The following is a 22,055-nucleotide window of genomic DNA, read 5'->3' as shown; positions in this document are numbered from 1 at the left end:
TCAGGATTTGAAGGAAATAGCTGATATTGCCTTGGATGGTGCTCAGCTTTCCTGAGCTGCAAACTGAATGAGGCTTACTGAAGTCACAAGCACCTTTACTTTGAGCAGCCAAAGCAAACATTACCTGTTTTCCAGTGCCATGAAGTTAGCAGTTATTCCGGCATAGGTCACGCCGGTACCATAAAACAACTGAGATTCGTCATTCTACATCGCATCCAAATGTGGCTTTTATCCATGTGCTGGTCTGTGTTCAAGGACAAAACTGGCCACCTTCTACTTAGATATGCAAGTTTGGATACTGACTTCAAGAAAGCCAAGGCACAGATCATCCTTGGGAGCTTTTCAGACTTACATGTCTTTCTCATACTTGCATTAAAAACGATTTAATGAACCATTTTGTTCCATGACTGCATTCATCCATTTTTAATAAAATGAGCATTTATCCCAAACTTAGCATTCTTCAGCATTCTGTACTAATTCTGTATTGAAATTTTGGAATGTTTAATGTCCTAGCTCATCATTTGACTAAGCTTACTGAAACTATTGGCTCAGTTATGAATTCATTATCTTTTATTTCCTACATATCTCTGATATGCAAATTTTTATAGCTGTGAAATATGTCTGACTACTTTGCTCCCAGTTAATGCAGTATTAATATAACAATGAACTTCATTACATTTCTAGATACCTTTTCACTTACACTAAATTAATGTTTGAACTTGCTTGAGAGAATCCTGCAGTTGCCTAAGTTTCGGTTTGGGTTTATTTCTTTCTTTTTCCAAATTAATACAGCTGTTAAGATATTTTGTGTTGGCACTAATGCTGGGTGAAACTGTTACATCTGTTTGTGAAATGCTGACTTTTTAAAATCATAGGTTAATTCTTTCAACTTAGACTTTCACCTCTGGAAGACTGTCTGTTCCAACAGTAAAAATGGCATGTAAAGACCTCGTGTAGATAGAAGAGGAAAGCTCAGCAAAATGCTGTCCCCACGATGCTAATGCCCTGCTTACACCCATCCCTTCATACTGCACATCTGAAGTGTTTTAAATGCCAGAAACTGAAAGAACAGAGGTTGTGCAACCAAAAAAAAAAAAGGAAGAGATTTTACCTGAGACTTTATACCAGTCTCCAAATGAAGAAATGAATTATTCTGTCATTCTACAGTAGATAAGATAAAAAACAATGGGCTAAATTGCAGCAAGCGACAGGTGGGCCAGACATTGGGAGAAACGTACTGCACGGACACTGAAGCTCTGGGACAGACTGTCTAGAGAAGCTGTGGAGTATCTGCTGCCGGAGGTTTTTAAATACCACTCAGACAAAGATCCATCAGGATGAGGGATAGATAAACTAGGCAATCTCTTAAAATCCCTTCCAGTTTTATTTTTTTTTATGATTCTGTGAGTAGGCTTGTCATACTGAAATATTTCTCTGATTAGGGTCTGATGCTATCCCTTGTCTACTGTAAGGCTATTTATCCTTATGTTGTTAGAGACCCATGATGATGAATAAAAGACAGATGACTAGTTTGCTCTCAGAAGCTGATTTTTCAGCTAGTCAGCATCTGAAGTTGCAGATTTCCAAGAGAGCTCAGTTCTAGAAGTTCCCTTGTTTCAGATATAACGGGACTTTCTAGGTCAAGCATCCGGACATTTTCTACAAATATGTATAAGTAGAGATCACCATCATGCTCAGACACATGACTGCATTCCCATAACTCACCTAGTTATAGAACGACATCTGAGGTGAATCCTCAACCTCATGTGGCTTCCACTGAGGTTTAAAAGTGAGAAGTTTTACCAGCCAATTGCAGCGAGATAAGATCATGCATGACGTCAGTTGCCAAGTTTCAGCTGTCATGTGGGAACTGGTTCAGTCACGGCACTGTGGTCAATGAACGACTTCAAAGATTAACTCACATTGAAGAAAATATTTCAGGAGTCTTGGGTGCCTAACACTCACTGATGCCGTTCCTCAGGCTTCCATGTTAAGCCACTCTAGAGGCACACTATGAACCTATAAAGATGCTTGTTCTGACCACCTACAGTTGTTCTTATGCTCTTAAAATGTTTGAATGAAGTTTCTGAATTGATTCTTAAAATGGGACCTAGACTTTGAATTTAGCTGCTTCTGACTTAGGTGTCATTTAGGTACTTCTGACAAAGTTGCATTTAGTGCTTTTCAGAATCTTCAAGGACACGCTTAACTACATGCACCTACATAAACACTGATAAAGAGGAACGGACGTGAACATATCTTCCTGGTTATATGTACTTTCAAACATATTTCTCATCTTTTTATCTATATTACAGCTAAATAAGACGAAGTCTCTTGGAAATTTGATCCTACATGCACAGCTGTCTGGAAGGAATACCCAGAGCAGGATGCTGAGGACAATGTAACTGTAAGTCAAAAACAACAGCAAGAGCTCTCTGGAGTCATAAACCACTCAGAGAAAGTGAGGTACCAACGTTGGTCTTAATACAGTTATTTCTTTATCTACCATCTAGTATTTATTTTGTTTAGTTTTATTCCCGTGTTCCATTTTTGGTCCTGAATGCCCTGGTCTATTGCTGATTTTAAACATTTTCATTCTGAATGTGAATGAGCATCTCTGATATCAAACACCTACACAAATACCTTTGTGTCTTATTTGTGTTTCATTTTTTATTTCAAATCAGGTGCCTAATTATAGTGCTTATAGGATCGCAGGGCGCTTGGATTTTAATTGTATGAATTTCAGGCAAAAGTGACTATAAAAGCATCAAAGAAAAATAATAGTTTGCAAGTGCAAGTGCAAAGATGCTGAGATTTACACAATGGATTTAGTCAGACACCCCTACTGTTTTATAGAGGGAAAAGTGTGTGTGCACAATAAATAAATTACACTGTGCCATCAGTATGTTGCGTCTAACTGCATTAGTGGCTCCATTTTTCCCCTGATGACTTAGGTAAGATGACATATTGGAAAACACATATTTCTTCATTATACTATTTAAATGGCTTGATGAATCTGCTTATAGACGACAGAAACATTTTTTATTGCTCCTGCCAAGTTATTTCCGTTGAAAACAAATCTTACACGCGTTTATATGCAAGATCTCAAAATATTGCGAAAAGGTTATTGTCATAATAAGACCCATCTGTGGCTGGGATAGAACATGACCAAAATCTTGTTCTTTGACCTTCCCTACCTTAAGGCTGCCCGGCTGCATGTGTTTTCACAGTGCCAACTTTCTAAATCTGCTCAGTTCAGGAAAGAGCCGTGTAAACCATTTCCTTCACGATGAGGACATTTTGCTCTACATTTCGACAACTCCCTGCAGAATGATTTTCTTGAAATGCTGTTAATATTTGGTGAATTTCATTTTAATGTGGCAAAGTACCAGTAGAAATTATTTAATTATTAAATCCATTTTTATGGTGACTGAACCTTGCTTTGGAAAGGAAGCGTACAGAAATTGGATTGGTTTTGATGAAATGAATTAATGTATTTGGCTTCCAGATTTTTTTTTTATCCTCTTCCTCCACATTTTTCCCTGTGTTTTTTTTCTGTGCTTTTTTATTTTAAAAGGGGTAAGAAGATGAATGGCTTAAATATAGTGCAAAATGGGGAAAACAAAAAAATGGAACAATATGGAAAGTTTTCAGGTAAAATTCCATTGTTTTTTTCTTTTTTATAATTAAGAACCTTTTAGAATTAATGTTTTCAAAATTGTTAATATTTTAATTTTGGCCTGCTCACTTCTTTTCTCTGTTCACTGCACCTATGTGCTGGAATATATGAGAAAATATAATATTTGTGTACATTTCCATTTGCAAAAGAAAAATAAAGCAAATTAAGGAATCTGTTACTGGAAGTCATAGACAGGATATATTATGGACTTGATTTTGCAAGACACTGAATGCTTGCAGCTCGCCTTGCACTGACTGAATTTAAGGGATTTGCCCCATGACCTACTCTTTGATTAGCTTAGTTGCAGTGCAAAAGGCAGAGCAACAGCATCAGAAATGGAAAATGATGGCAGGAAAAGTTCGGTTGGTGGTTCCTTAGGGCTGATGGAAACAGCTATTCTCAAAGGATCTGCCGAGGACTACACATGTAAGATACCAAGAGCAAAGGAAAACGAAGATTTAAGAATAATAGAAAAGAGGGGAAAAAAAAAAGCACAAACTATTTCTGGAGTGATAGCTGCTCTAAAGAAAAGTTATCAAACCAGATTAATCACATGTACATCAGGGGCTAATTTAAAGGCATTTTATCAGACAAAGAGAAATAAGCATTTCTAGAGAGTAGTTCAGTCCTTAGGTAGCCTGCATATCCTTTGTGTGAGGCATCTAAAAGCACATCGTGAAATTCAGATGGGATAAAGCTGGGCCACGATGGCTGGGCGCTATCAGAGTGGTCCTTCCAACAGCTTCTACCTTAAGCCAGGCCACTGGAAGTCTGGTACCCAGCTCAGGGAGGACAGGTGTTTCTGTCTGCCCTTCCATCCACCCATTTTGCAGATATTTTGACACCTGGCAGCTATGAAGAAAGAGGTAAAACTTGACCCTTACTTGGCACGAAGAAGGGATCTGGTGAAGAACTGCAAACCCCTATAAAGGCCTATAAAACCAAAAACTCCCTTCAGTCCCCAGAAGAACGATGATTTTGCCACCTCACTACTGCTCGCTGCAGACTTGCGCTCAGAACATGCTCATTGCTGAGGCCTCCCTCCTGCTGTGGAGGTCATCTGTTTCTTCCGATGATGGCCTGCAGAAAATGCAGGGTATCATTTAAATGTTTGTATGAGTGTCTTTATTTGCCTTAGAACACATGCTGTACTTCCCACTGGTGTATTCCCCATATAGACTCTCTATACGGATCAGTGATCTCAGTGCCTTTTCAATAATTCAGCCCGTGTGCTCCAGCGATGTCATCTCGGGAAAGGAGCCCAATGCAGTAAAAAAGAGATGCGCTTCCTATGGGAAGGAGGAGGAGGTACATGTTATAGGCTTTCCCGCGTTTGCCGTATTGTTCGTGTAAGCTTGATTTTCGGGTGTATTTGCATTGGAAAGGTCCAGTCCCTCGGACAAAGGTCAAATGTTCTTCAGCGGGAACTTTTCCTGAAAGCAGACTGCAGCATCAAACTTTCCTGCATGAAAAAAGGCATCTGTCCTCTCTGAAATAGCCAATACACAGCAGCAAGGTATTTTTGCCCTTTGTAATATAACGCAACTTACCACACTCTGCCTCCAATATGAGGCCAAAAAAAAAAGAGGGTTGCTTGATTTTACCCCCAGGTTTTGCGGCTCACAATGTTTCAGGTTAAGAAATTCAGTCAAAAAAGAGAGGATTGTGAGTAAAGCCATCGCTCGATGAACATCATCTCGCACCTGGTGGGGAGACCCCCTTGGTCCGACTCCCACGGGATGCTCCCTGGGGGCTTACACGCCGCCCCGCAGACCGAGGGCGCCGGTAGCCCCCGGGCCACCCCCCACCGCCGGGCAACCACCATCTTGTTCCGCGCAGCCCCGGCGCAAGCGGCCGCGGCGCGCCAATGCGCAACCCCTCCTTTCCCTTCCCCCCCGCCCCCCAAAATCGCGGAGACCCGCGGTGCGGCCGCAGCCCCCCTCCCCCCCCCCCCTTCCCTTCCCTTCCCTTCCCCCGCCTGCTCCGCGGTTCCCCCCCCCGCGCGTTTTAGGCGCCGGTCCCCCCGCGGCGGAGGGCAGGTGGGGCTGGCGGGTGCGCGCGTGTGCGGGTGCCCGCACGCGTGTGCGGGTGCCCGTGTGTGTGTGTGCAAGGCGGGGCCGCGCAGGCGGCAGCCCCGCGCCGGCTGGTGCCATCTGGGAGCCGGGGCGTGGAGCGGAGGAGGGCGCAGGAGGCGGGGGGGGAACGAGCATCCTCCGAGGCCGAGGCTCCCGGTTTGTCTTTCCGGGCTCCGCGCCGGCGAGCGGCAGGCTCTTCGGTACCGGCCAAGTACCTGCGGATCGGCTCCCCTCCTCCTCGCTGCTGTTTTTTTTTGTTTGGGTTTTTTTTTTGGTGAAGGGTTTTTTTATTTTATTTTTTTCTTTTTTTTTCTTTTTTTTTTTTTTTCCCCTCCCTCAGACCCAGGGAGACGCTTCTGAAGCGGGGCGAGCGCTGATCTTACGTAAATGGTGCTGCTGCGGGGAGGGCAGCCCCCCTGCCAGCCCCGGGCCGGGGGAGCACCCCCGGGCGCCGCTCGCCCTGCCTAGCGGCCGGGCCCCCTCGCTGCCGCCGCAGCCCGGCCTGAGATCCGCACCGGCACCGGCACCGGCGGGGGCGGGCGGTGAGCGGCAGCCCCGTCCCCGGCGGGTTTCGGCTCCTCCGCGGACCGGGCTGCGGGGATGATGCGGCGCGTCGGACCCCGCGTCGGGGCGGGCGCTATGTCAGAGAGATAACGCGGCTCCGCCAGCAGCCCGGGGCCAGTCTCGGTGCCAGCTCCCCCCACCACCTCCCCGCGACCTGGCTGCCTGGGAGCCGCCGGCTTCTCGGTGGCCGGACTGGCAGCGGCGGCGGCGGCGGGGAGCGGCGGGGCGAGGCCCGGCGGGGCGGGGGAGCGGCGGCCGGCCGTGCCGGGGCACCCCGCCCGCGGGGGGCAAGCGGCCGGGAGGCTGAGGAGCGCAGGCAGCAGAGACGGGGAGGAGGAGGAGGAGGAGGAGGGCAGCGCCATGACTCATTTGCAGGCAGGTCTCTCCCCGGAGACCCTGGAGAAAGCTCGGCTGGAGCTGAACGAGAATCCCGACACCTTGCACCAGGACATCCAGGAGGTGCGGGACATGGTGATCACCCGGCCGGACATCGGCTTCCTCCGCACCGACGATGCCTTCATCCTGCGGTTTCTGCGGGCCAGGAAGTTTCAGCACTTCGAGGCGTTTCGCCTCCTGGCCCAGTACTTTGAATATCGCCAGCAGAACCTGGACATGTTCAAGAGCTTCAAGGCCACCGACCCGGGCATCAAGCAGGCGCTGAAGGATGGCTTCCCCGGCGGGCTGGCCAACCTGGACCACTACGGCAGGAAGATCCTCGTCCTCTTTGCTGCCAACTGGGACCAGAGCAGGTAAATGCAGAGACACCCGCTCGCCATAACCCCCCTCCCTCCCCCCCAGCCCCCCCCCCCTTTTTTTTTTTTTTTTTTATTCTCCGGGCAATGCGTGGGAAAAGCTGTGGCAGAGCAGAGGATGGGTGGGCAGCAGGGACACACCCGGCTCTGCCCACAGGGGGCTGGGCAGCAGCCTGGAAGGCAGAGGGAGAAGAGAAAGAAGAAATGTATTTTGTGGCTTAGGGCCTTTTCAACCTTCCCATCTTTTAGGCTCCGAATTCTGGTTGGGAAGCAGGAACTGCTTGGGTGCTCTTCTCAGCTGGCTGATAGCAGGTTTACGGTCTTCTGCCTCCCCTTAGCCAAAGTGAGCTGGCACAGCAGATGATGTGCTTATCCCCCTGACAAAGGCTGGTTGCGATCCCTGTGCTGGTCTTTCAGCTTCAGCACATACAGAGCTGCCCAGGTGCCATAGGAGCAAGTGGGAGATGCTGGGTGTAGAACAGGAGCATCCATCATGGCTTTTGAACTGAAAAGTTTGCTTGTGCAGGAAACTGAGACTCTGAATCCTTTCCCGCAGTGAAAGAAGGTTCTTCCTGAGCCAACTGGAAACGCCAGGGTGGAACTTCAGTAACCACTTCTTTCTCCCACTCACGCTGCTCCAGGTGTGAATTGCCTGCATTATAAGATCCAAGCACACAAAGCTTTGGCAGCAAATTGAAGGAGGCTAGTGCAGTCCCCAGTACAATTTCTGATCCTTTTTGGGACTACTCTAGCCTGAAGATGACTTAGCAGACTGACCCAAGAGCTGTCTCCCATCAAGGCCCTTTCTTTTAGCAATCGGCTTGATGCTATGTGACACTATTTGGTTATTCTAAATACCTCATTGGGTGTCATGCCCAGTTTCTCCTGCAGTCTAAAATTATATCCACAGAAATTGCTTGATTTTCAGCACATGTAAATGAATGAATCCATTAAGAGTGAACTCTAAAGCCTACTCCTGTGTGCGCTGCGTGGCTTCCCTGGGCTCCCAGCCTGAGAGCAGGTTTAGGATCCGAGGCGCTTCTTAGTGTGAAAACTTAAAATCTTGCTGGTTGCCTTCGCGTGAACCCAAACCGTCTTTTGTGCCGTCAGGAGGGGCTGGGCACAGGCAGTGCGGAGTGCTCAGTGCAGATACCCCAAGCTCAGCTGTAGTGAAACATGGGGAGTGTTTCAACAGCTTGCAGTGTGGATAGAAAGCACAAAAAATGGGGGGACTGGTATGCTTAGGCTTGTCCTTTACGTGTTAGCGTAGCTGTCCTCTTGCAGGCTGCGTGGGTAGCCCCTGCAGGGAGCGATCCCACAGCTCCCCCCTGCAGCAGTGGGTGTTAGAGCTGGGGATAAGTCTCTGCCCTGAGGGCTGCTGGGCCACCGTGGCTTTCCTCCTCTCCAGACAGGGTGGCCACGTCCACGCTGCCTATGGGGAGAGTTTCCTGGCCCTTGCTAACCCATGAGTCGTGGCCAGGGACTGGGGGAAAGCTGCCCGGCACAAATCAAAACTGCCCACCACCATGCTAACAACTAGAAAGTGTGGGTGAACACAGGCAGGGCTGGGGCCAGCCTCCCTTCCCTGCTCCGGTTTTCTGGCAGATGGAGCCAAAGCAGCTGAGCGAGGAAGCAGTGGTGATGAGGCTGACGACTCTCTTGAGTGGGCTTCATTTCCCACATAAGGACCAGGTCAACTTTTTATTTTAAAAACAGCTCCACAAACTCTTAAAAATCCTCAAACGAAGAATTAGCAAAGAAAAGGATGTTTAGGCCTTTTATTAAGTCATGTGCCTCCCATGAAGAAGTTCCCCTGTTAAAGGTAACTCTATACTGTTACTTCTCATTAACAAAAGAACCCCCAAAGCTTTATGTGGCATTTTTCAAATCATTAGTTCCTAGTCGAAAGAATTCAAATTCAGAGACAAAGTAGCGTTTAAAAAAATAATTGCTGTGTGAAAAGAGTGAGTTTATTTTCTTCTTAATTTTGGATGTGCTGATATTTCAACCACGTGAGACCAGCTGACACAACAGTAAATTTATTGTGATCTGTTTCATGAAGTCCTGTTGGAACGATTGTTACTATTTATGGTATAACAGCAAAAGTGAGTGGGGTACACCAGAGTACCTAATGGCCGTGTTTGCAGTCGGGTGCCTATTGCGCTTCAGCGCTGCCCGCCCACAGTCCGCCTCTCCTCCAGAGCGAGGGATTTGTTTTCAGATAGACCACTCAGACAAAGGGGAGAGACTTGAAGGCCAGCTGCGGGGAGTGGCTTGCTCCAAGGCACATGACGAGTCAGTGACAGATCTGGGAATGGAGCTAGGTCGCTTGTTTTTTCTAATTAATTTAAGGGCTTCCATTATCTGGCGTTCAGCAACTGAACCTGGGGAGCACTGTGTATGGAACTTACACTGGAGCCGCTACACAATATGTCTCAAGCTTATGCCTTAACTGACTTGAGATCTTACAGCACATAAAGCAGTGCTCCGCTGGCAGCAGCACTGGAGGGATTACTTCTTGAAGTCTGTCTTGCTAGGGCCTCTTCATAGGCTTCATAGACTAAGTTGATAGAGCACAGCAAGCCTCCAAATTTATCATGTGTGTACGACTTATTATGGCCAGCATGTAACAATTAGAAATAAAAAGTTCCAATTTGTTATTTAAATGAATAGCAGACATACTATGGATGATTTATATAGCACCGGCAGCCTATGATTTACATAGTTCCAATTAGAAAGAAAAGTGTGGGAGGCAAAAAAATCCTATGGTAAAACAAGCCTGTGTGCTAGATGTTAAATCATTAGATTAAAGCAGGGCCTGAAAACTGTACCAGATGTCCTACCATCTGAACAACTAAATCAGATATGTATTTAAAACAAACAAACAAAAAAAAAAAAAAAAGGGAAGGTGAAGGATAATGCACTGAGTAGCCCAGCAGCTTCTCAATGGGACCCTGCCTAATTCTCCACCCTCTCTCTACTATGGGGAAAGTGAAGAGGGTGGCATTCCTGCCAGGAGGCTGGATAGCGCTCGGGGAGGGATCAGCCTTCCCTGTTAGCTTCCAGATTGTTGATTCCTAACTATATTTGGCTTGTAGGTGTATATGTGCATTTGAAGACTCCCTTTTTCTTAATGTGTCCAGCTGGTGAAGGTTTTTCTTCAGTTAATGGTATGATTAACTTCAACACAGCGGCAAGGCATCTGTTGTCATGCATGTTCTTTTACGTGCTTTGTGGCACCTGGACACAAATTTTCTAGGAAAATTGGTCCGTTTTGATGCTATTTATTTGAAATCTTTCCCTGTATTAATTATCTCAGAACTTTTCCCAGAAAGCGCAATAAAAAAGTGAGGTAGAAAAGTGCAGTGATACATAGTGCCTGTGTGTGTCACAGTGACCCAGTCAGCTCGCACCATCCTCCGTGAACATGGAAATCCACTGCACTCCCTACCCTTAGCTCTGCTGTTGCATCAGATGAGTTACAGCAAAGGCAAAGACAGAGTCCACTGGTTTGCTTTCAAATCTATGTTTTCCTATGCAGGAGTGCTAGAAACTTTTCTTTTCCTCCCGTTAAGTAAAAAATTTAAATTCTGTAGCTATTAGGAGGCTGGTCTGCTCCTCAGCTCACTATTAACCACAGGCGAGTTAGCAGGGTATTTTTCAAGCTCTGATGGAGGCAATGTGACAAAATAAATAGCAATGCTAACAATAATAACAGATTAACAATAACAAAATACCGGGCTAATAGCGTAAATTTTTTGTTTGGAAGTAATATCTTTCAAATAATAATAATAACAACAGCAATAATAACAATAATAATAATAATAATAATAATATTAACTAGTGCAAACACTGTCATTTTTTCTGCAGTTTCTCTTGCTGACTGGTGCTATCCTGTTTTTTCCTAGCTTTCCCCCAGGTATCTATATCTGCCTATTATCACTTGTATTTAGACTGTGAGTGTTATAGCTAGGGATCTCGTTGATCAATGCGAATGTAGGATTTAGATCAGCTGAATCTTCATCCGTGACTGTGACTGTTAGACACTGGGCTAACATAAGGAGTAGTGAATGGTATTAAATCTGAATCTAAAAGGTAATCTGGTAAAATATTTGAAGCAGTTTCTATTTTTCTGTGCATTTTTGTAACGCTGGTGGTGCTTTGGTTTTAGAATAAGGGCCCCTAGGGCATGCTGCTACTATTTAAGCAGAATAGCTATAAGAGAAGTTTCGATCTCCCATCTTTTCAGCATTCAAATCTGCACCCAGACTGACAAACCAAGGAGATGTGAGGCATCATTACTAGGTACTCCTTTGTGTATCTCGAGGGCTCTTGTTTCACTGAAATTCTAAAAATACGAAGTCAGAGCAGTAAGTTAGAAATAGGATGATGGCTCAGAGACTTGACCAGCTTTCTCTTTTAGACCACAAGAGCTCATTTGACCAAAACCTTTACTTGTCCAAATGCTGATGGGCTTAAAATACATATTGTGTGTTCCTTACATGTTTGGGACCTTCAGGAGACATGTGGCTTTAATTCAAGCAAAGACAACTTACCATTTATCTCTTCTAGCTAACAGTTTGCATCCTGAGAGGCAGAGTCATGCCACTCAGTTTTAATTCTCAAAATAACTTGAGATTTCTTGATATCGGGGGGAGCTGACAAATAGCAATAGAGATAGTAGGGCAACTCTGCCAAATCACATTATCTGTTACTGAGTGCAAATGTGAATTGACTGGAACCAGAATCTGGTTAAACAGATGATACGGTGGATACCACCCATCATCAAGAACATAAAATACTGAAAACTGCTGACACAGCTGGATTTGACATGAGACATCTGTACCCTGCATTCTCCTTGTCCCTTCTCTTTCTGTTGGCCTGGTGGAAGTTACAGTGGCCTCTGGGAGTGAAGAGGATGTGTAGATCACATAACCAAGAGATAAAGGTGAAAGATCATAGTGAAGTACTACCAAGAGTTGATAGCAGTGTCTGCCAGACTGTTTTTCCCAGAAATCCTTCATTCTGTTCATGTCCCACAGAAAATTCTCAAAGAACTTTTATTTTTTTTGTAAAGGGGAAATTGCTGCCACTGTTAAATTACAAGAGAGCGGGTTGCTCAGTTAATTGTTTGAGCTTTTCTGTTCTTGACAAATCAAGACCTCGGTGAGGCATTACTCTGGAAAGCTTTGTCACTGTCGTGGTAGAAATGGTAGCCATCCCGAAGCATTTGAAAGAATCGCTGTCAGTGTGGCTATTAAATTGTCAAGCCTTCCCAGGCTCATTGCTTTAAAGTCAACCTGAATGAAAAATTTCAAGAGGTAGCAGAGTGTGTCTGCACACCAGTCCCCACCTCGTTTGAACTCAAGCTGGGACTCACACAGAAAAGGAACATTAAGAGTGCGTTGTGTATGTGATAACATATTTCCAACATTTTTTATTCACATTAACAACCGGGCTAAAAAAGTTGTCCAAGCTCTCCATTGAATTAAGCATGGTTCTATAAATAGAGAGCATTAAATAAATTTAAATTAACTGCCAGTTCTCGATTATCCTAGCAATTAGTAATACCTTGCTAGCTGCACTATGTCCCATAACAGTGTGTTTAAACAAGGGAATGCAACTGAATTTAGCCATAAATAAATAAGGATTTATTTCTGCACAGCCTAACTCCAGGTTACTACAGCTACAGCAGCACATCAGGCCCAGCACACCCTGTGTCCCTGACAGCACTGGAGCAGTCATTGTGAAACTGGGGCCAGGGCAAAATAAGTGGCTTGCTGTCCCCTAAATACATGCTGTTACTTAACACAGATTGGTGAGAATAAAACAATACCATCTTCCCTTCAGACTGTACACCATGGTCTCTTAAAATTAAAGGCTAATATGCTGATTTTTTTTCCTTTTTTTTTTTTCTTTAAAGTAGAAAGGCAGTCAAAGTCATCTTGGACCACATTTATTTCACACTCACTAGTTTAACCCATTTTTCTCATGTTTGATTGGTTATATTTCTGTATCTATATGGAAAGTAATTTCATTGTGGAATAAAAGTTTCAGCAACACAATCCAGAGTAGTTTTTCCCACCTTCTTTTTATGTAGGATTTTAATTTTCCTAAAGTCCAGCTGAGGATGGAGCATATTTGATGGCAGAGCCTCTGCATCCTGGTGCTGACATGAACAGTAGTAGCAGTGAGGTGAAATGCTGGACAACATGGGGCTGGAGTGGGTTAAAGATGAGTCTTTATGCAAATAACTCTGTGCTGTGCGAAAGCTTCAGTATATTTTCTTTAATCATGTTTCATTTGCTTGGGCTGTTCAGCTGATAACTTTCAATACGCAGCTTGCCATTTGCGCCACCTAAAATTTCATCATCTGTCACACCGGGATTACATTTCTGGCTTGCCTCAGCGTGTGTCCGGAGTAGAAGCTGCTTTAAATACCCACTAATGGGTCTGCCTTTCTTGTCTGGTTTTCTGGACTATACTTAAGTAAGGTATCAAAACCAAAGGAAGAGGTCTGTTACAGAATAAAGGATAGCTCCTATTTTCAGCTAATTGCCCCGAAGGGTATTTGAGGTGGGAAGCTTGGTTGTTAGTGACATGTCCCTGTATGCTCCTAATGTGGCTTTTTAGACTTAAAAGAGTACATCAGATACCTTCCTCTGGCAGAGAGTGTTTGTGCGTGCTTTTAGCTAGACTTGTGTTCTTCCGGACTTGTTTTCACTGAGAGGACAACTTCTTGTCTTTTTCAGTGAGTAAACATACAACACTGTCATTGTTGTTGTGGACTGTATTTCTTACACAAGGCAAACCTGCAATAGGAGTGCCAGTGATAGTGAATATGCCACAGATTTGTGGAGGCCCAGCGCTGCGACCATTGGTTACTCTCTGTGGTGGATGAAATCACAGAATGGTCAGGGTTGGAAGTGACCTCTGGAGATTATCTAGTCTAACCCCCCTGCCCGAGCAGGGTCACCTACAGCAGGTTGCACAGGACGGCATCTCCAGAGCGGGAGACTCCACAACCTCTCTGGACAGCCTGTGCCAGTGCTCTGCCACCCTCAAAGTAAAGAAGTCCCTTCTCACGTTTAGATGGAACTTTCTATGTACCAGTTTGTGTCTATTTTACCTCTTGTTCTATCACTGGGCACCACTGAAAAAAGACTGTTCCCATCTAGCTGTCACCCTCCCTTTAAGTATTTATAAGCACTGATAAGATCCCTCCTCAGTCTTCTTTTTTTCTAGACTGAAAAGACCCAAGTGCCTCAGCCTTTCCTCATAAGAAAAGAAATTCTGTTTTCGTTGATGCCTGACAGTTTTCCCATCGACTTGGATGAATTCAGGACATAATTAAGTGTATTTGTGTTTATATGTATACATCTGTATATTTATCACTTAGGTATATATAAAAGCATTTTATGGCCAGTCTTAGAGATCTGATTGGCCTCATAAACAAAGAATCTTTATGTCTAATGCACCAGATTTCTAGCAGCCTTGTGCCACTAGGGAGCCGTTAGTCCAGGGCATGTGATGTCTTCTTGAACTCCCTAGGGAGGACATTAGAGATCTACATCAGGAACTTGGGACCCATCTTTTTGGACTGGAGGATGTAGGGTGCTTGCAGCAGCCTTCAGCTTCATGGAGCTCTTCTCTTGGAGAATGAGATCCTTTGAATGAGGCAGCATAAATGTTAAGTGAGGTTGAGGCTAATTTTAAGATTTGAGTATTTCTAATATCTGTTTCTTGTATAAGCTCTGATAGATGATCTTCCTCAGACTGAGGCATTAGCTGCTCTCCCAATGTCTCACCTGATGTAATTTCCTTCCAGTGCACTATTTCCCCTGGGAAGGCCTTTTACGGGGTGTATCTCCATCTAATTTCATGAAGCGGTAAAATAAAATAGTATTTCTGAGACTTCCACCACCTTGTGGAGGTAACCAGGGGTTTGAAGGCAGTTGCCCATGCTCTGAGCCCAGCCCTGACCCTGAACACAACTCCGTAAGCCTCCTTCTCTCAGGCTAAGTGCATGTTTTAATCCTGATGCTGGCAGTTGTACAAAATGCATGTTGTACAGGGGATTTTAGTTCCCATGTCGATTAGGTGCCCTCCACTGTCCATGCACCAGTGTTGTACTGGATAGGTAACTGCTCTGCAGATACGCTAGGCAAACCAAGACCATTTTAGTGCCAGTAAAACCATCTATAGTCTTCACGCTGCCAAACACTCCCTACATATCCCGTTATACATGCGCAAAGTCATTTGGGAAAGAGCCGATGAATGATTTCATTTTTCCTCAGGTCGCTCTTTGCACTGCGGCGCTGTGGGGTGTGTGTTTGTTTTGCTTATTCAGAGGCCTCGGTAGCGACGGTGGCATTTTCCCCACACGTCCAGCAGTCGGGCTTGGGGGAGCTGCTGTCCCTGAGGAGAGGGGGAACATCAGCCGTGATGTGCCCGAGGTGTTGGTTCTGTCACCCCAGCTCCTGTGTCCCCGGGCAGGTTGGCTCAGGGCTGGCAGGGCGCTCCAGGCTTGCTTCACCATGCCTACTGCAAAAACAGGGTCCTGGCCTGACAGTTCTTTGGTGATCAAGGCTGAGAGAGCCTGGAGAAAAGGTGGCTCTGGGGAGACCTTACTGCGGCCTTCCACTACCTAAAGAGGGCCTACAGGAGAGCTGGGGAAGGACTTTTTACTAGGGCATGTAGTGATAGGACGAGGGGGAATGGCTTTAAAGTGGAAGAGGGTAGGTTTAGATCAATTAGGAAGAAATTTTTCACTTTGACGGTGGTAAGGCACTGGAACAGGTTGCCCAGAGAAGCTGTGGAAGCTCCATCCCTGGAGGTGTTTGAGGCCAGGCTGGATGGGGCTTTGAGCAACCTGGTCTAGTGGGAGGTGCCCCTCCCTAGTGGGGGGTGTCCCCTTCCTGCAGGGGGGTTGGAACTAGATGGTCTTCAAGGTTCCTTCCAACCTAAACCATTCTATGATTCTATGAAATTGCACTAACAATTTTAAGGATCCAGGTTTTGAACATTTTTGCTCAAAACAGGTTTTAAGGCATGTCCTTTTCTCCCCCGTAGACAAAATTCCATTTACAGAAATGGTCCTTTTTTTTTTTTCCTGCCAAAAAGAAATAGAAAATTTTAGCGTTTTAAAGATTTCCATAGGGAAATCACAGAGAAGAATTTTTCCCATGCTGTTTCCTCCCCTGGTTGAAAAACCTGAACAAAAAAGAGGGAGCATGCCAAACTTCCTGTAAACCTTAGATCTCAGAAAAGTAAAGCCTTAGGAAAAAAGTTAAATGTCAGAAAAGTGAAAAGGAGAGGAGTGAATATGAAAACTTTTATCCTAGTCAACCGAACCAAATTCAAAACAAAGTAAGGGTCTCCAAATTGAAGAGAAGAATCATGTGAAACAATGCTTCCCCTATGTTTTCTAGGGAAAACACACTTTGTCTTGTTCACTTGCATTAGGCTGACATGAAGAGACACTTTTTCTAGTCCCTTTCCTAGGAATGCATAGTTGGGAAATTCACTGAGTTTTAGTTGGCTAAAAAAAAAAAGATGGAAAGATGCAAGGAGTCAGCTAGAGCAGATTAATTTTAATTGTGTTATTTCCTTTTTGCAGATATTTTCAAAATATAGTCACATACACAACAGAACAGTGTACTCACATTAAAGCAAGTAGAAGTCAGTATAATTATAAGTAATTTCTAAATAGGCACACATGCTCTTTGCTACATATGCAGTATGGTGAAGATTTCTCTGGGGAGTCATAATTTTGAGAACTTCTATGTTTGATGCCATCATGGGAGACTTTTAAAGGGCCTTATTTAAAAATATCTGCACAAACACTGAAGATTTAACTCTTTCTTTTGTTCCTGGAATATTTGCTTATCTGATATTTTTCTGGTTCAGATTTCTAATGTTGCATCTGATTCAGATTTCTAATGCTGCATCTGATACTGTGGTGCAGACTGGCAAATTTACATCTGTTTCAATAACTATTTATCTTACTTTTAAAAGAGACTTTTAGATATAAAGCATAGCCAAGCCTGGAAAAAAAATCAAAACTTAAACTACTACTTTCATATCTCTTAAAAAAGCCCAGATAATTTGGGGTGCTTTGCCTTTTTTTAAAAAAAAAATAAGCTAAACTGCAAGTTTATTAATAACTCTCTTATATGGCAGTATATATTTACGCTATTGAGCGGCTGTATTAGGTGCTTTAGCTTCAAAAGAGAAAGATTGTACTCCACAGGGCTTGGCAATATGGAATTATGTCTTCTTTTACATTATCATTGATCTAAGAAAAGATTATGTGCATATATGTAAACCACATAACTGCATATTGTAGGTGGCATCTTTGTAAACCCAAGTTTAACACCGAAGTATCTAGGACCGATGAATACCGTGTTCCAGACTTACTCCTGAAGCCACATAATTTGGGTATACAAAGTATTCGGTACTCAGAAGGCAGTTAAGTAACTCTTAAAAGGTTGCTATTGCTCTTAACAAGAAACACCTCAAAGCCCTTAGTGTGTGTTACTTTATGCTTTCAAGATCCTTGAGTGGTCAGCTTTCTGTAATATCCTTTGGAGATTTAAGAGAAAACATTACCCAAAGAGAGGGAAGAGGGGAGGATGTGGAAATCCGTTTTTTAACTGTTAATTTTGTAGAAGCTTTTATTTCAATCCCTTGCAAAAATATAGGAGGAAACTTTGGGTCTAGGCTTCTGGTGTTAGACTCTGGTTTTGGTGTAATTATGATTTTAGAAAAATAAAATTTGCATAGGTATGTTTGTACAGACATTTAATAACATGCATAGATAATAAAGCAGCTTAGGAGACTACAGAAAAGTTCAAATTTGCTTTTGGTGTGTTATATCCTTGTAGTTTGTTCTGGCTGGCTGATGGTCTAGATGTACATGATCCTGCCAGAGGATGAGTTCAAGTAATTGAGCTTTTGAGACTTTCCCAGCTTTACACAGCCAAGACTTCTGATGATACGTTTGCACTCCTTTGATTTAACCTCTTGACATGCAGTACAAAGAATGCTCAGAACTTCTCCAAGTCCGTGGTGGTTGCTCCTTTCCTAACTGAGTCTCCCCTTAACGTTCACAGGTACACACTGGTGGATATTTTGCGCGCCATACTTCTTTCTTTAGAAGCCATGATAGAAGACCCCGAGCTTCAAGTGAATGGATTTGTTTTGATTATAGACTGGAGCAACTTCACCTTCAAGCAGGCCTCCAAGCTCACACCAAGCATGCTTAGATTAGCCATAGAGGGCCTTCAGGTAACATTCATCTTTTATTTCTTTTCTTAATTCTCGTTTGTTTTGCAGTTCATTACAAATCTAGGTGGCTAAAAAAACAAAAACAAAACCAAAAAAACCCAAAACCAAAACAGAAATCCAATAACTTCTGAACAGCAAGGCTCTTAACACCCTAAAGTATGGGTGAACAGGCAGACTACAGTGGCACAGGCTAACGCGTAGGCTCAGTCAGCTAACTGCAGTAACTCCTGCTCTGTAGGCTCCTTCTTTGCCATAAACAAGGGGTAACTTTTCTGTCATTATTCCAATGTGGCTGGCTTCCTGTAAATTCAGACAGTAGCTTCTGCAGCAGCAAGTAATCAGTTTATCTTGTCATTTTGCACAGGGCTAATGAAATATGTGTTGCTGCTGCCACGCTGGTTGGGTTTGTGGTTTTTTTTTTGGGTTTTTTTTTTTTTTTGTTTTGTTGATTCCATTGAAGACAGGCTCTACATCATTTGTCCTGAAAAGTGTGGGGCACTGTGATTTGACAGTTAGCTGGGACTATTTACTTACTCAAAGTTGAGCATGTGCTTGGCTCTTTTGCTGGTTCAGGATTAATCTGAGCAGCAGCTTCTTGGACTGAGTATACAGTGATTTAGATTTCTTTCTGCTCATTGTAAATGCACTTTATGTGGCACAGGAACATTGGTGGAAAGGATACTACATAACTCTTGGCTGTCTCCTATGATCTTTAATGCTTATTAAAATGAAAAACTAGAATCTGTAAAATAGTTGTTTTCTGTGCAAGCTTGAGTTGCTGTGTTAAAAATACCAGTAATTCACTCCTGTGGCAGTGTGCCTTGGTTTTACAAGGACATATATTCCTTTTCTGTGATGTTTTTATCATTTATACATTTTTATTACTCATAAAACAAAATAACAGCCTTATCTTTGAACTTTCTTCACTTTGGTATTGCTATTTTTGAAGAAACTTGTATAGCAGTAGTATGGAATTTTGATATAAATCTTGAAATGGCTTAACTGGTATTCAGCTTGCTGTTGCACACAGAAGGGTGGTGACAGTCATGAGACAAAGATCTCTGTTTTCATTTTGTTGTGTTTCCTTATGCAACGGTGTGATTCCGTGGTCTTGAGAAATACATTAGAAGGCAGCAGTGAGACCCGTGCTCTGTTAGTGCTGCATTTCCTTTTCTTTTTCAAAGTTAGCCATTATTTTCTTGTTTAGAACACGAATAAATACTTTAGTAGTGTTTGTTGTTAAATGGTGGTGTTTCTTCTTGGACATTACTCAGACATGGTTATTTTGAGGATAACTGGATAATTGCACCTGAAAATGTGATGGATGACCTACCTTCTTCAGGTGGGCTCTGGGTCTCTGTCTTCTGCTATTGATTGGTTCATGACTGAGTTGAGGTGAAGTCCATTGGCTTCATTTACCCATGCCCCCAGCTTTGTATGTTCGAATATTCTGACTCTGATGGTGGCCAGTATCCAGGGCATCATTTTGTGCCCACTGTCTTCAGTCCTGTTGACTCCAAAGATGTAAAACTGGGCATGAAATGCTCCAGAAGAGGGAATGAGAAGGCACTGAAATGGCAAATGTGAGAAAAAACTCTCCCAGTGCACCAGGAATCTGTTGTAATCTGTGACAGGTATTGTTATCTGTAAGCAGCAACTTTTACGGGGCCTTTTGCCACAAGTCTTCTGAAGAAATCAATCAGTTGGGCTCTCATAATACAGCATTTAATTTTATTTGGAGAACCACTGAGGGAATGAGGGCTAACGTTCGTATACTAGAAAAATTGTCTGGCTCTCTAGTGATATTTTCTCAGTAGTTATACTACCTGGGGGGTTGTTTATATTTAATTTTTTTTCTTTTTTCTTTTACTTAGACATTTTTCTATGTAAAGATATATTAGAATCAATGGAAAGGACTAACGACAACTGTACTGAGCATCTTGGAGGGAGAACCTCACTTCAAAAACAATTGCGATTAGGAAGGAGATAAGAGGAAAGCATGGTGGAAAGGTGGTACAGAGAGACCTTGGGCAAGGCACAGGTTTATTTGCACCTTCTTGCAAGATTTCATGTCTGAAATGTTACATTCCCTTACCCTCAACAGGCACTGCCTTTTCTTTCATTTTGGACAAAAATGCATAGTGGAAACATCATTCTGAATGATGTCAAAGTAAAAAGTGCTTAGTCAGGTGGTATGAAAAAGAACTAGAACAACTCACACACTGTTTATTTTTGATCTTTGTAAATACTCTCTGTTTAATCAGAGAAATGGAATTTACTTTGGCTTATAAGATTTAACAGGGCTCAAGATGCTGAACTTTACCATTTGGAGAATCTAAATATTTGTGTTACTTGGGTGGAAAGAGACAGGGAAAGTGGGATTAGTGACCACTGAATTTGATGTTAACCAAATCCCTTTGCCTCCTGAATGAAATCTACAAAATTTGTGTTATATTTGCCTAGCTTCCGTGGTGAGCAGAATATTCAATATGGTACGTACCAATGAGAGTCAACTACAAACTGGCATTTCTGGGCTCTTCACTACTGGTTATTTTTTAGGAAATTGCTTTTGAAAGCAAGATAAGTAAATATTTACAGTTTTCTACTGAAGACAAGTTCTGCTATAGACTTTGTCTGCATATGTATGTTAAATGGGAGTATGAAAAGAATCATACCCCTGACTGACTTGTATACATTAGAAAAACCTCCTGGGTAGTTGTTTTCGGGAAAAGACCCTTTTGGCCATGGAATTTTTAATGTTAAAGGACAGCGATTATCTGTAAACTAACGTGAATTTCCAGCATATCCATCCCAACAGTGCTGTACCAACCAATAGGTGCAGTGTAGGTCAGTGCTGATTTTTAGATCAAATGGTTTTGCTAGCCAAGAAGCAAAAGCCTCCTGTGGAGGTTGGGGCACACAGCTGGGACTCTTGATGCTCCGTTCTAGCTCATACACTGGCCTTCTGCTTCTGGAAAATAGGAGCAATACTCGTCCCTGTGGATGCTTGTGGCTACATCATTTATGTTGCTCCTCGTCAGTGAGAAGGAGGATTTGCACTGAGAGCCCCTACCTTCATCTTCTGAGAAGGGCCTGTCTGATTAGGTGCCTAGGAGTACCTAAGAGCTCAGAGCTGTGGAACCTGAGCAGAAGGGAAACATTCTTTGAGAGGTGAGACTGAAACCCATGCCCTGACTTTAGCACCTTGTCTTGGCTTTCCTCAGAGTATTCAATGGGTGGGTGTTTGTGAATCCCAGTCTTTAGGTGCCCACTTCTCCCCATTCATTGATTTCTGTAGTCAAGCACTGATTTTGAGCTTGTAAAGGAGCTCATGTTACTTAGCAGCTGGGTTCCTGAAAGCAGGGAGTGTTACAGCATTGTGTGCTGCAACACTAGAATGCCTTCAATAAGTCCCTTTCAAAAACTTCAAAAAACTTTACAAAATTTTTCCTCTTTCACCAGCAAGGAGTTACAATCTGTGTGCTTCAGCTACTTTTCCCATATTAAGGAGAACTCTTGAGAGCTCAGAAGAAAACCAGTCCTAATTTTCCATATCTATGGAAACCATCTGGTGACAAACTCCAAGCTCGTACCACAAAAGAAACACACCTTGATGTTATGGTCTGTTAAATAGCTCTATGAAAATATCATCTCAATACATAATGTTGGTTGAAAAAGCAGATCGAATGTTAGGAA

General features: G+C 43.4%; 1 protein-coding gene across 1 annotated transcript in view; it reads left to right on the top strand.

Moving 5' to 3' along the window:
• Positions 1 to 6,678: 6,678 nt before the first annotated feature.
• Positions 6,679 to 22,055, top strand: part of CLVS2 (clavesin 2) — a gene marked incomplete at both ends in the record, with an annotated part of 52,532 nt that continues 37,155 nt past the window's right edge. Inside the window, 2 exons of the mRNA XM_082481136.1 lie at positions 6,679 to 7,067; positions 18,185 to 18,359. Coding sequence (XP_082337262.1) covers positions 6,679 to 7,067; positions 18,185 to 18,359 — 564 coding nt within the window. The remainder of the gene's footprint in view (positions 7,068 to 18,184; positions 18,360 to 22,055) is intronic.

Source organism: Vanellus vanellus, assembly GCF_965231255.1.
Source record: "Vanellus vanellus genome assembly, chromosome: 3".
NCBI classification, from domain to species: Eukaryota; Metazoa; Chordata; class Aves; order Charadriiformes; family Charadriidae; genus Vanellus; species Vanellus vanellus.
This window is presented reverse-complemented; position numbering and strand designations above follow the sequence as displayed.